The sequence below is a fragment of the Miniopterus natalensis genome, chromosome 17, assembly GCF_054644295.1.
Source record: "Miniopterus natalensis isolate mMinNat1 chromosome 17, mMinNat1.hap1, whole genome shotgun sequence".
Classification (NCBI taxonomy): domain Eukaryota; kingdom Metazoa; phylum Chordata; class Mammalia; order Chiroptera; family Miniopteridae; genus Miniopterus; species Miniopterus natalensis.
Window position 1 is genome coordinate 16,370,548 of NC_142097.1, and position 13,996 is coordinate 16,384,543.

The 13,996-nt window shown below is 39.9% G+C and overlaps 1 protein-coding gene across 1 annotated transcript; it reads right to left on the reverse strand.

Moving 5' to 3' along the window:
* Window positions 1-7,103: 7,103 nt before the first annotated feature.
* Window positions 7,104-13,769, reverse strand: CRYBA1 (crystallin beta A1). Its single transcript, XM_016201905.2, has 6 exons — window positions 13,739-13,769; window positions 12,126-12,190; window positions 11,011-11,129; window positions 9,423-9,564; window positions 7,675-7,817; window positions 7,104-7,251 (listed from the first exon to the last, which is right to left on the reverse strand). The coding sequence occupies exons 1-6, from the start codon at window positions 13,767-13,769 to the stop codon at window positions 7,104-7,106; spliced, it is 648 nt and encodes a 215-aa protein (XP_016057391.1).
* Between the last annotated feature and the right edge of the window lie 227 nt (window positions 13,770-13,996).

Below are 13,996 nucleotides of genomic sequence, written 5' to 3' on the forward strand. Positions count from 1 at the left end.
TTTTGTGTTTTTTTTCTTTTTTCTTTTTTTTTAATAAAAATTTTCAAAAAGTTTTTTAAAAAAAGATATAAGGTTGATTAAAGGAAAAAAGGCTCCAGTTTGTTTTATAGGTTTTAAAGTTCTGCTGTGTGTTCAATTGCCTTGTGTAACCACTTGTCGCCTTAGGGCCAGATTCCACCCCCACTCCACCCCACCCTCTCCCATGTCCCCTTCCTTTTTTAAATATCCATTTTGCTTGCCTGGAATTTTAAAGCTCTTCTGTTTCACAACTCACAAGAAACTTTCTGGGTTTGTGACATACAGAGGTTGAACGAATATACATTTTAAAAGGAAAAAAAAAACCCAAGCCAGCTCCCATCTGAATTGGGCTTTTAAATTTAGAAGCAACACTTATAAAATATTTCTAGAAAGTTGTTGTTTTCCTACTTCCCTTTCATATCCCTCAGGCCTCCATGTTTAGAGAAGCCAAAAAGAGAATGTATCCCTTCTCTGTTTGTCCAAAGGTTTTTCAGAGTCTCACTCCTAAATGAGACAATGCAACATTTCACTTTGATTTCTCCACTGAAATTTCCTTCATTATATGGTTAAAGGTATATAGTTAGAAATATCTTTTAACCTTCTGGGAACCCTAGTTGCCCCATTATATTAACTGTCAGTATTTTTTGGGCATTGGGTTAATGGACTTAATTGCCTAGGTACAAGCAGGACTTTGGGACAAATATCCTTTGTGCTGTTTGGTAACACTTAACTCTCTACTTGTCGAAATCTTTCTCCTTAGGTCCTCACACAATTCCTTACAGAGCACTTATTAAAAAAAAATCTTAAGAGTTGATCTGTTTTCTCATTATTTTTGTGTAAGCTTCTAAACAAACTTCAGCTGTGATTAATTTAGCACATTTAAATAACATTAATGTGTTACTGTTTGATATAAAGAATTTTCCTTCAACTCAGAGTATTAGTACTGTAGCATAAACCAAATACAGTCTAGAGGGGATTTTTAACATCCCTCCATTATAAAGACTGAAAAAGGTGTGTGTGTGTTGAGTGCTTGTGTGTTTGTGTGTGTGTGTGTGTGTGTGTGGGAAAGAGGGAGATGTTAAAAATTAGTAAACAAATGTGTGTAAGACATTAGTATTCAGAGAATGAGCTTGTATTTATTTTGTGCCATTTGTTTTCATTACACAGAATAAAGTCAGGTGGTTTTAATCCTTAAAGGGGTAGTGTTTGGAAAATGGCACTAAGAATGAAATCATGACCTATTTTTTTAATAGCTATGAAGATACTAATTATGGGTGAAGATTTCTTTTAAAATCTGTCTTGATTGTAGGCTTCTGTGTCACATACCACTCTCTTGTAGATGTCTTGAATAATTCCCCTTTCCCACAAAAGACAGGGTGTATTTATCTTTCTCTTTATTCACCCCCACTTTGCTGAACTGAAGTTAATTGCATAGCCTTTCCTCTGACCTCCTAGTAATGAACTTTCATGTAAAGTATATTTACAGCATCTGTAGTTAGCCCTTTCTCCTCTACCTTCTAGGAGGCAATAGACAATAACTAGGAATTTGTTAATGCCAGTTAGTTTTTTTCCTGAAATGAATGGCTGGAAAGGTTTTCTCCACTTTAGAATTTCGTTGTTCTTAATCATCTGCTTACCTAGTCATTACTCAGAATCTGCAAAAACTTTATAAAGGAAAAAAAGTGCTGCATTGTTTTCTTCAAATAACAGTTTCTAGGGAAAGTATGACAAACCTCAGTTATGAGTGTTGTCCACAATACAAGGTGTTTATTCACAAAACAGTACATAGCAGTGGTGGTTTCATCCTTAGTCATTAGTTTGTTGCTAACCTAATTAGAGATATCTAATGGTTTATCTTGCTGTACACTTTTTTAAACATGAAAAAGCCATTTAGTGTGAAGTTGTATATCATGTACCAAATGGCCACAGGCAAAGAAATCTGTAAGAGGACTGCACTTAATTTAAAAGTCATTCTTTAAAGGCTTGCTTTAGAGAAATAGATTAAAAGTGTCATTTCCAAGGATTATGAGTGTAGTTATAACACTGGACCATATTCTCAAATAACACATGATCCCTCTTTTGTATACTTACGCTAACTGCAGAACAGACACTATAGTGGGAAAAACATTTCCGGACAATAGTTTTTATGATAGGTCTGTTGATCTTGCACCGGTTGAAGTAGATTCTAATCTGGCAGTGTCTTAAGTCCTGGGTAGTCCTGCTGAATTTTAAAAGAAAGGGTAGGGTTTGCGCATCTTCCCAAAGTGTTCTATTTGTTTAAAGGGTGGAGGGCGGAGGACAAGACTACAAGTATAATAGCTGCTCTAAATTTGCAGAGACACATAGGTTATCAGTTTTTAATATTGATGTTATTTTTGTTAATGTAATTAACAGAGTACCAGGATTCTTTTATGGTGAGAAAGATGGGCTTTTGCTTTAAGTATCATAAAATGTTTGTTTTTAAATATACTTAGGTCTGTACATCTGTTCAGATGTAAGAACCAGGACCACCCTGGGTTGGTTTTTAAAATGATGAATCATTGGCTGCACTCAAAAGCACTCCTTTAATGTGTTTTAAATTAAACTTCACAGTTTTGCTACTCAAGGGTCTTACAAATAAATAGTGGTTTAAGTTGTGCATAATAACACCCAGTGAAGCATGAGTGATATGTTGATTTTGCATTACTGGGAGTGTCAGATAGCAGTTATTGGCTAGAAACCTATGGAACAGCCATCCTCACACCTGGTAGGATTGCTGATTCAGACTTCCTTATTTATCCATACAATTTTGTTTATGTCCAGAGTTCTAAAGCCATTTTATAATACTGCAGTATCCCTTTTCTACAGCCTTAGTAAAATATCTACAAACTTTTTTTCCCCCCAATGTAGTATCCCTTTCATTGAATATCAAAGTTTTACTCCACAAACCAACTTGAGGTAAATTATATAGCTTTCCATATACCCTTTTTTCCTCAGGTGCTAAACAAAGGCTCCAAAAATGGATACTGCTTTAGTAATGTCTGCTTTATTCTTAAAATATTTCTTTTGCCTAGATGTAAAGATTTGGTGTTAACTAAAGTGATTTTAATATGTAAATATGAATGAATGCCTCTAGTTTGCCCCTGTTTGTCTATTATTAGTGTATTTCATTTATCCTTTATAGAGGAGGATCCTTTCATGATCTTGAATACATTTCATTAGGTATATTGCATTTTTAGAATGAAAATACAACTGTTTATCTGTCTTGGATTAATCCTGCTGCTGCTATGAGAAACTGAAAATCAAGAATGTGATGCACTTTTTACATTACAATATACCATACCTTTATAGGTTGCTTTGATACCTTTCCTGTAGCACAGCCACTAACAAAAGTGAATGAATTTTAAAATTCTCTTTGGGAGGGAATCAGTACAAATAACTTTATGGTATTGGCCTATGAAGGACAGTAACTTAGGAAAATAAAAATTCTGTTAGTATTACACTTTTTGGCCTTAAAATGTCTTCTACTACTGAAAATCTTTTAAACCTAGTTTTGTTTCTATTATTTCCCCTCTCTGCCTCAAAAAGAGGAGTTGGGAAGAATGGCATAAAGGGTTTGTTGCTTATTTCTCTTTTAGAAAGAAAACAATTGTCTACTATATAAGCTGAGGACTTAATTTTTTTGTTTGTATACAGAAGAGAAATGATGCTGCCTCGAGCCAATCAGATTTAGTTTAATCAAATAAATTACAACTCCAACTATTCTGCTTCTCTAGTATATTTTTACTTAGCAAAAATAAACAAGTATAGTAGGAATGCTACTTGACAAAAGTCATTTCTCAAGCACATACCCAAACTTGAAGATTGAACCCAAAATAGGAGGGAAGAAACACCAAATGGGGTGGAGGAATATGAGAAAGATATGTGGTCCAAAGCTATCTGGTTATATTTTGATGTTGCCAATATTGCAAAGCCAAAATTTTAATTTGCTTATTTAATATATTTCTTGGCCAGAGATCTATTTTTATATCAATGTGCCTTGCATGTCTATTAAAAAAAAATTGGAAAGGCCATGTAGTAATGCCTGAGATGATTGATGGTTCTTACCACCTCACTAATTTTTATGCAGTATGAAATGCTCATTCTATCGCCCAACTGGTGCTCTCTGTTTAAAGTTATAGGTCTTGTCACAAACTGGAACTATTTTATAAACTGGGGAAGTGATTTAATTTACTTTTGTTGTTTCTTTTTTTGTTCTTAGTCTGTTAGTGGCTGTTCTGTAGTGGGAAATAGTAAAAGGATTCTTCACTCCCTTTCCCTCCCCCCTTAGCACCTTCTTCAAGTAATGTGATGACACCATTTTTTGTGTGCTTTGAAAAAAGTTTCAGCTTGCTGTTTCCTTTAGTGTTATTTAAAAAAAGTGTTATAAAAAGCATTGTTTGCAAAATCTAGGGAGATAACAGTCCGCTTTAATTTGGAATTCTATGTGAGCTATGATCCAAGTTACTGGCTCTTTCCAACTTCAATTTTTTTTTTATTGTTAAAGCACCTTGCTTAGAAAAATTTTAAATACTTATGTCTGCAACAATTGTCTCAAAATAATGAACTGTGCAATTCTTGTCATTAAAAAAACTCTCCCTAATGTGACTTGTTAGTTTCTCTGTATTTCCTGCCAGTGTAAATGTGAAAAGCTTTGCTTGCATTACGTTTTAGAAATGCATTTTGCACACTCGAATTTTGCCGAAGCTCCATTGAAAAGGTTAGATCTAAGTAGATGAATAAAGCTATGCACATGTTTTGAAAGTTAATTTGTGTGTCATTACAGAAGTGACCTATCCTTATTACTTCGCTGTTCTTAGCTTCATCATCTTTAGGAACGTGGCTCAAAATGATAGTACTGGGCTAGCTCATCAGTGGAAGCAGAAGAGAGGAAAACTGGCACCTATTTTAGTAAACTTCAGTTTAAATGAGAGCTTGACTTGTATCTACTAAAGGGCTTTTCTTGAAACAGGGCATTTTTATCAGTTTTACAAACTGTTGGATGCTCTTCCTCAGTGAAATTTTTGGTTTATTTGATCAAATAAAAATGGGAAGTAATGAAAACTGAAATGAAGGACCTTTTGCCACATGGAGTTCTGTGACAATTTTATGATTTAACTTGGTTTAAAGGTAGGATAACCAATTTACCTTTATCACTTTAGCATAAATTTGGTTTAATGAATGAGTGATTGACTTGAAATTAGGATCATTGTCTTGCTTAAGTATCTAAGCACAGGTTGTTTTGAAGATAATGTGTACCTTTTAAAAATTGCCCAAGCTGATTAGAACAAGTTTAGAATTTGGGCAAATTTGGTTAAATTGCTGCAGTCTGCATGTACTAATTAGCTTTATTTCACATGTATGTGTACTTAAAAGATTGTGTAGATGTACTGGCCAGGTTTTGTCATTCTTCTTTTAAAAGATTGTTTTGTAATCTCTCCAGGACCTTTGTAGAAGAAGCTAATAAGTTTAAATAGAAGATAATACTAATGATATTTTCCCCATGCTTCTAGATATAAAATAAATCCTTGTTTTATAGTTTTTAACTATGTATAGAAGAGTGTTACTTTGTCAACAAGTGTGCTCTTGATGTATGTTGTTGACTTTGAAATCACAGCAAAACCCTTTATCTTCACTGAAAGTGACAGTTAAAAACTAAGTCTACTAGTCAAGACTCGAAAGGTGGCCGATAATTCATGGCCTCAAAAGGCATAAATAGAGGAGTGTAGCATCATCTTAGATGGCTCTGGCTTCTCAGCATCTGTCAGTAGTTCACTTATGTTCAGTCTTAGAACATATTTGGAAGAGCAAAATAATTTTTGTCTTGTGTGCGTCAGCATTTAGGAGCTGAGTTACCTCAATCTGGGGGAAAGGATAATTAGTGGACTACAATTATGTTAGAGGATGTTTTTCCTTCTCTCTCCCAATTAAAAAAAAATTTTTTTTACTGTTTGTTTTACCCAGTCAAAAAGATAGGCCTTTTCTAGGTGAAAGAATAGTGGCCAGAAATGTATCCTTTTGCTAAATGCTTAGGTATTTGCCATAGCTGTTTCTGATACGGATTCTGAGGAAGTGTCAGTTACATAATGATCTTCCTTTATTGATGTCTTACTTCATGTTCAGTGTTTAAAAAATATAAATTACACTCTACATCCATACCAAGATTTACTTATTTTATCAGAAAAAAACTTGAGAACTTTGTAGATCCAATTAAGAGACAATAAGTGTACATTGTTGAATAAAAAATTTTAAAGTTTCTGAAGTGTTTGTGTTATCTTTTGTGTGCTTTAATTAACAAAAATTACTGAAAACCAAGTTAATATTATGACATTGATAATGGTGTAATTCTGAAGGGTGTAGTGCACAAATTTAAGTCTTAAATGTACCGTGGTCATGTCATGGCATTAAAAAAAATCCAAATTATTAAAGTGCTTAGAAATGGCATATTTATTGAAAAAACAGCTGTGAGAACAGCTGTACTGCCTTTTTGCATGAGATTGAGCCTTATGTTCTTAAAAAATTAAAAGACGAGACCAAAATTGAGCTAAGCAATTAAGCAACCAGAATAAGTTGCCAAGACTGAATTTATTCATAACTTAATGTAGAAGTATATGATAATGCTTATTTGAGAAACTTCCTAAGTTTGTTTAGCATTGATTTGTCACCAGGTTAAAAAAAAAATCAATGCTACATCAATATTAGAGTAGGGGATCAGGAGAAAAGATGCAGAAACATCAAAAGTGTCTGTCACTGAATAGACTGATACATTCGGGTTATATGCTTTAATGTTATTTGAGATGGGGAATAATTCTACTTGGCCTAGTAAGTGATTTGCAAGGACACACAAGGAAATCTGGGGTTTTATTGAAATTTGTTTCTAAAAATTGTCAGCCATTTAAGTGTGATTTATATGAAGCATGGTCGTTAATTGAGTCTCTTTTTTTAATGACATTTATTGTTGATTTCAGCAGCTAACATTTGTAAACAATGTGTGAGCAGAACATAATACTCATTCTAGATTGCTTAGCAAGGTCTGCTTGAGGAATTCTCTTGGAGCTTTTCATCCACTACTGTTGGATACGGCGAATTGATTGAATCTGGGAAGTCTGGGCGTGAGAACCCCACTCTCTCCAGTGTTTATAGTCTCCTCCGTGATGGTCACATTCCAAGATATATTGATAGCCACGGTATCCAGGATACTGGTAGCAAACCCAGCTAGAAAATCCAAAAGCACGTTGGACTATTAAACCTAGTTAGGAACTGATCAACACCCCAAAACAGCCTCTTTCCTCAACACAATTGGTATGGAATACTTTTAGGCTTAGAAAATGTGCCCGGCACATTTGTGAGCATAATATAGCTATAATTAATTAAAAATTAACCTCACGAAAAAAGGTATGAGTAAACACAAATGATTCCATAGACTCTAGGGGAGTCTTGGGGCAAAAAAACGGACCTGAAGTTGGCAGCAAGAATTTGAAATTCAAAAATACTAATAACTAGACTGTGACAGCCATACCAATATGACATCAATAAATGAAATTTGATAAGACATGATCGTTTATACATTAATATTCACAAAGTTTACAGCTACAAGAGTTACCTTGAAATGTGCCCTGGTGCTGTTTTTGTACTTACGCCCCACATTGTATCTTCATGGAGCCAACTTCATTATTGAACCAACCCATGGCTTGCAAGGAGGGGTAGTCGTCACAGATCTCCCACTGGCGTCCAGTAAGGCTTGCTTTCTCAAAGATGGTAATCTTGGACTCCTTGTGATTCTGTAATCCAGAAGTTTGAAAAAGTTAAGTACTAGTATTATGGCTATCTTAATTTTTTAAATTACCATATTTTTCAAAACACTCCTGGTTTACAGAAGGAAATACATGATGTAAAAATATTTCAGGCGATATGGAGATTTGTAAGAAAAAATTTGCCCATAATCCTGTTTAATACCATAACATTTGAAATGTACAAGTAACTAATACTGAGGAGTAACGGTAGACTAATGAAAACATAACAGCAGGAAGGAAATACTTGTAACCCAGCCAATCAAGGGATTAAGATTCACTAATGTGGATAAAGATCCCACAAGTTAATAAGGAAAGTAAGCTCGTATGTGTGTGCATGGTGTTGGAAATAATCTAAAATCCAGTAGGGGATATGAATACTACATAAGCAGTAAGAAGGCAGAGACTAAACTGAAGTACAAAAGCGGTCAAAACTAGCTCTGGTGACAGAACGTGGGGAAGAGCAATTGATTGGAAAGGGACACCAGGGAACTTAATGGGGTGGTGGAATTCTATGTCTGAGTAGGGTATTGGTTAATGGGTGTATACATATTTTTAAAAACTCATGAGAATAGCCATTTAGGGAAAATGCAGAGTTAAAGTGAGATGCAAACACATCCAGATAAGACAGTACATTTTAGCTCTATAACTAGGTTACCTTCTTTACTAGAATTTTGGTAGGATTTTAAACGGGTGAGATCATTACAATCATGAGAAAAGTCACATGATAGAGACAAATATTTGGAAAGGTTGTAGCCCAGCCTCACTTTCCCAATATAAGGGTCATTTTCAACAAACCATTGAAGATCATCCTGCTTCTACTTGAACTCTCCAAAGACTAGAAGTATCCTACTCCGATGCAGAATTGAATATTGCTTAGTATTAGAAATCAGGAGGTTATTATGAGTTAAAGATAAGAGACACTGCCTTGGCTGGTTTTGCTCAGTGGTTAAAGCATCCGCCTGTGCACTGAAGGGTCCCAGGTTTGATTCCAGCCGAAGGCATGTACCTTGATTGCAGACTCGACCCCCCTCCCCAGTCAGGGTGAGTGTGGAAGGCAACCAATCAGTGTATCTCTCTCACATTGATGTTTTTCTCTCTCTCTCACCCCTCCACTCTCTCTGAAAAGCAATGGAAAAAATATCCTCCGGTGAGTATTAAAAAAAAAAAGACACTGGAAGACTTGCTTCTTTCTTCCATTATCCCACTTACTGAAAGGTTACTTCAGTACTTCCATGTTTCTCGATAAAATTTACACAGATTGAATTTTAACTGGCTAAGGATTTACTTTTTACTATAAGGTTCTCATTAGTTGTCCCATTGCACTTTTTGAAGATCTGGGCTCTAGAGTATCCACTTCCTGCCACCTATAAATAGGGAGGCATTTACTTTTAGCTTAATCAAATTATTATCTAGTCGAAAAAAATCAAACGACAAACTTAGAGAGACCAGTGTTTTTCTTCTCTTTTTTACTTTTCTTTTTCTTCCTGCCACATTTCGGCCTCACAGATGAGAAGTAGCATACGTGTCAGTCCATGTGCTCCCTCTCTTACCCCATTCCCCACATGCACACAAGTGAAAATTTCAGAGACTCACAGCTGAGCAGATGGGGCGGAAGGACAGGAGGCGCTCAACGTGGTAGGCATTACTCCCGCTCCAGGCATCCCAGCGAGGGTACTCGCCTCTCTCCAGGATAAACTGTTGCCCACAGAAGTTGGTATGCTCATAACCAATCCAGCTGCCAAAGATAATTAGTGGCGTTTGTTCATGGTGTTCAGAGTCTATGTGGCCTCAGGGAGAAGGCATTTTTGTTTTAGATGTTAAGAGCGGGGTAAAATATCAAGCCAATTCTAACAAAGCCATGCAAAGTAATAACATTTATCACATGAGGTGGGAAGTGAGCTGGCAGCTGCACTAAGCAGATTTATAAATGTGATACTCGTCTTGAGATTATCCACTGAAAGGCTCTACTTCATTAGCCTGAGTAATGTGCATTAGCAAAGTCAGTCTAAAGCTTTATTTCCTTTCTCTCCAAGTTACCTTATTTTCTACTTGAAGCTTCAGGTTCAGGATAAAGTGACTGACTATTGCTTTGCCTCCAGCCAAACCTATTGGCTTCTTCCTAAGGAAGTAAAGGGTTGAATGGGCAACTGATGGATTATCAGTCTCTTGGTTCCTTGTCGCAGACCTAATTTATAAAAACTCTCAGATGAGCCCTAGCCGGTTTGGCTCAGTGGTTAGAGAGGTGGCCTGTGGACTGAAGGGCCCTGGGTTCGATTCTGGCCAAGGGCATGTGCCTCAGTTGAAGGCTCAATTCCTAGCCCCGGTTGGAGTACATTCAGGAGACAACCAATTGATGTGTCTCATCGATGTTTCTCTCTCTCTCTCCCTTCCACTCTTTCTGAAAAGCAATGGGAAAAATATCCTTGGTGAGGATTAAAAATAAATAAAACAAAAAACCCTCAGGTTATATTTTCACAACCAGGCCTTAGTTACTGACAATACCTGAAAGTATCATTCCTTTTTAAAAGTTAAAGGGCTGAGTTTTGGTGGTGAGCAACTTCCTATGGCAAAGGTGAGTCCTTTCCTTACATGTTTTCAGGCCGATGATAAAGGCCTCAACTACCCTGCCAAGAGTCAGAAGACAAGAGGTCTTCCTCACCAAGGAGATTAACCATCAACAAGAAACTCCTGGAAGACTAAATATAAACCAGCATCTGTGGTTGAGTTTCCTTTTACACAGAGAAACTAGCTAGTGATGTCTGTTCTGGGACATGCAGGAGGGGAGTTAGCTGTAAAGAGGCTACAGCTTGACTATTTTCTCTCTATTTTCTGCAGGTAAGAAAATCTCAAGGATCCTGTGGCTTCTCTACAGGGAATCCTAGGTAGCAGTCCATGGGGTCTGGAAGCACAGATCTGATTACTGTCACTGCCCCAACTCATGATATATTTCTTTAATACCCTCCAATTTTTGTACCAAACCATTAAGAACCTCATGTACCTTCTAGCTTTGAGTTACAGAATTACATGTGTAGTGATTTCTTTTGAGATTATATCAGTATGGAAGTCTATCTCCCAGAAATGATTAGAGTCTGGGGAACACCCTTCTTCCCCACCTTTATGGCCCCATGCCTGAGGGGACTGGAAATAAGGGGCCTGAGGTTCTGCTGAGGTCCATACTCACGCGCCACATTCCACCTTGAGAGATCGGACATTATCAAAACTGCGCTCAGAGACATTTGGGCAAGAGCTGGTGAATTCCATCCTCTTGCCCTGGAAGTTCTCCTGATCGTAGATGGTTATCTGAAATGAGACCAAATGAAAAGGGAGCTAGAATGTGGCACATCAGGAAGAACAGAGGCCCTGGTCAGCAGCTTAGCTTGTGTCCAATCCTGTTTTCCATCACTAGCTGTAGCTCAGGATGCCTGATGAGGTCTCTTCCAGTACAGACAGGGTAGGAAGGGGTTTGAATTAATACCACTGGTTGGTGGTGTTCACATGCCCAGGCTAAGGATAAGGTGTGGGGACTTGGTTTATGATAGGAGTGGTCTTCTAGGATCAATAGCTGGCCCACTGGACAGACCAAGGACTCAAGGACTCATTCACCATGCTGCTTGCATAAGTGTGATCCAAGGGCCAGGATTCTGGAAGTCCCAGGAGCTCCCTGTGGATTATTACTTAGGTTCTCCAGCCATACCTGCTATAGAAACCTGAGGTGTAGAGAGAGTTGTAATAAACCCCTTCCATATCTTGAACTAGAATTCTTGAACTTGGCTAGAGAACAACTCCCATAGCTAGGAACTGGCCTCAGAGGTGATCCAATGGAGAGGGTAGAGGTGTTGCGGGAAACAATGAAAAGCCTGAGGATCAGTCACGTGAGGTAATAGTTACAACCAAGTTCAGGATGAGAGTCAGAAGACCTAGGTCCCATCACTTATTTGGGATCTGGTGGCCAATCTCTCTTCATTTCTGGGCGCTCAGTTTCTCCATGGCATAATCCACTCTGGGCTGCTCAACTTTAAGATGAGTTTAGCAGTGCAGGGGAGAATTGAACTAGAAAACTAGGTATCATCTCCCACCCCTCATGGGCTTCCAGGGTCATCCTTCTGTCCAAATGGGACATCCTGAGAGATTCTTCCTGAAAGAGCGTCTGGACCTTGTTTGGACCCTTCCCCTATGAACTGGTGTTTTATTGGCCAGTCACTGTCCCATGGAAAAGCACAGCCTGATCTGTGGCAACATCTCACCCCCTGCCCCATTAGAATCCCTCAATTTTCCATGTGCTGGGGCTGGGCTTACCTTCCATGGCCCCACAGACCCTGGCATGGGGTTGGTTTGAGCCATCTTGGTGGTTGGAAGGGTTTCTGGAAGACAGAACACACACCAATGACATGGCCTCTGGGATGGGAGATGAGGTGATGGAGCCAGGAGGGAATGGTAGCATGGCCATGCACAGCCGGTCAGTTTGAGAGCTGCTAAGAGGTAGGTGAGAGCCAGGCGAGCCCACACGCTGGTAATATGAGGGGCCTGGACCAGACGGTTGCCAAGGAGTTATGTTGGGTGTGAGACTGAGGCAATGCTGCCACCTGTAGGGGGTACCTGGAGGCTGGCAAGTGAAGGAGAGGCTTGAAGTCCAGCAGACAGACTTCGGTTGAGATTCTAGCTCTGCCTCTCACTAGCTGAGTCTCTGCTGTCTTCCATCAGTAAAGCTTCTGTGTGCAGAGTTATTGTAAGGATTACAAGCAATAATGCAGGTAAAGCGCGGCGCAGGCCTTGTGACCTCTTGATAAATGTAGGCCTTGTTCACTTGCCAGCTTCCAGGTACCCCCTACAGGTGGCAACATTGCCTCAGTCTCACACCCCAACATAAACTCCTTGGCAACCGTCTAGTCCAGACCCCGCGTATTACCAGTGTGTGGGCTCGCCTTGCCCTCAGCTGGCCCTTGGCAGCTCTCAAACTGACTGGCCGTGCGTGGCCATGCTACCACTCCCTCCCTACTTCTCCACCTTCTCAACCTGCCCAGCTCCTCGGAGAGACTTTGCTGCTTTCCCCAGCCTGCAGTGACTCGCTTTCTCCTCTGATTTCTAGCACTCATCACAGTACTGACCTGAGTTCCTACTGAATGCATCCCCGTGAACATCCCAATGGGGGCCTGGGTCTCCTGGGTGATTGTTGTTGCACCAAGCTGAGCCCATGTTGGGGCATTGGGAGGTTGGGGGTGGGGAGGCATGGGTGCCGCTGGGAAAAAATGTATTGAAGGAAAGCGAGGAAGGAAGGAGGCCAGTGAGAGCTGACACTTTAACAAAGCCTCCCTCTGTGCCAGGCCATCCTGAATGTTCCACGTGGTCAGCACAGTTCATCCTCACAGCGAGCCCACGGGGTAAGTACTATCATTACCCCCATTTTACAGGTGGGGATACTGAGGCTCAAAGATTAGGTAAACATAAAACATGGTAGGAAGAAGAAAGAAGAGAAAGATAAGGAGGGAGGGACAGGGGAGGGGGGCGGAAGGAAGAAGACAGGCAGCTGCGCATTAGGCTTCTATACTCGGAACAGCCATTCATGGCCCTTCCCTCCGGCTGGTATCAGGCCCAGGGACTGATGCATATCGATTCTGTGACATATCTTTCCATCCTGAGCCTCTGAATAAGCACTTCCCAACCCCTGTACCTTCTCCCTGTGCCACGGAGCCTGTCATTTATTGCAGCCCCACACCGCCTCCTGGCCTTGATGGCTAAGACAGTGACTCCTCTTGGGGGGGCAAAAGGAGGCTGCCTCCCTGCAGAGTTCCCCACCCTTCTCCAGCCATCCTAGGAGGCTCTGAGCACAAGGCACGAGAACTAGGTCCCCTCCGGGGCATGGCTCCACAGGGGACAGAAAGGAAGGGCCAGAGCACCCCTCAGGACCTTACCTAGCTCTCGCTGCACAGCCCGGGTCTCCATGTGGTCCCACTTTCTCTGGGGCCCTGCTCTTTATAGCCCTGCAGGCTGCCGGCCTCCGGCCCTGTCAGCACTCTTCTTTCCCTCTGCTTTAGTTCTGCCTGATCCCCAGAGCTTTGGTGGCTCAGCCTGCTGGGCAGGCATCCCTCAGGCCTTTGTTTAAATTAGGGAAACAAATCCGGAGAGGCCCCGCTGCTGTGGTCTTGATCTCAGCAGTTGGGAGGTGAGGA

Excerpts from the sequence above, each read along its gene's own strand:
- CRYBA1 (XM_016201905.2), bottom strand. The coding sequence starts at position 13,769 with ATGGAGACCCGGGCTGTGCAGCGAGAGCTAG. Across the intron at positions 9,565-11,010 it reads CTCAAGGTGGAATGTGGCGC|CTGGATTGGTTATGAGCATA; the intron begins GTGAGTATGGAC and ends TATCTTTGGCAG. Across the intron at positions 7,818-9,422 it reads TCCGCCCCATCTGCTCAGCT|AATCACAAGGAGTCCAAGAT; the intron begins GTGAGTCTCTGA and ends TCTGGATTACAG.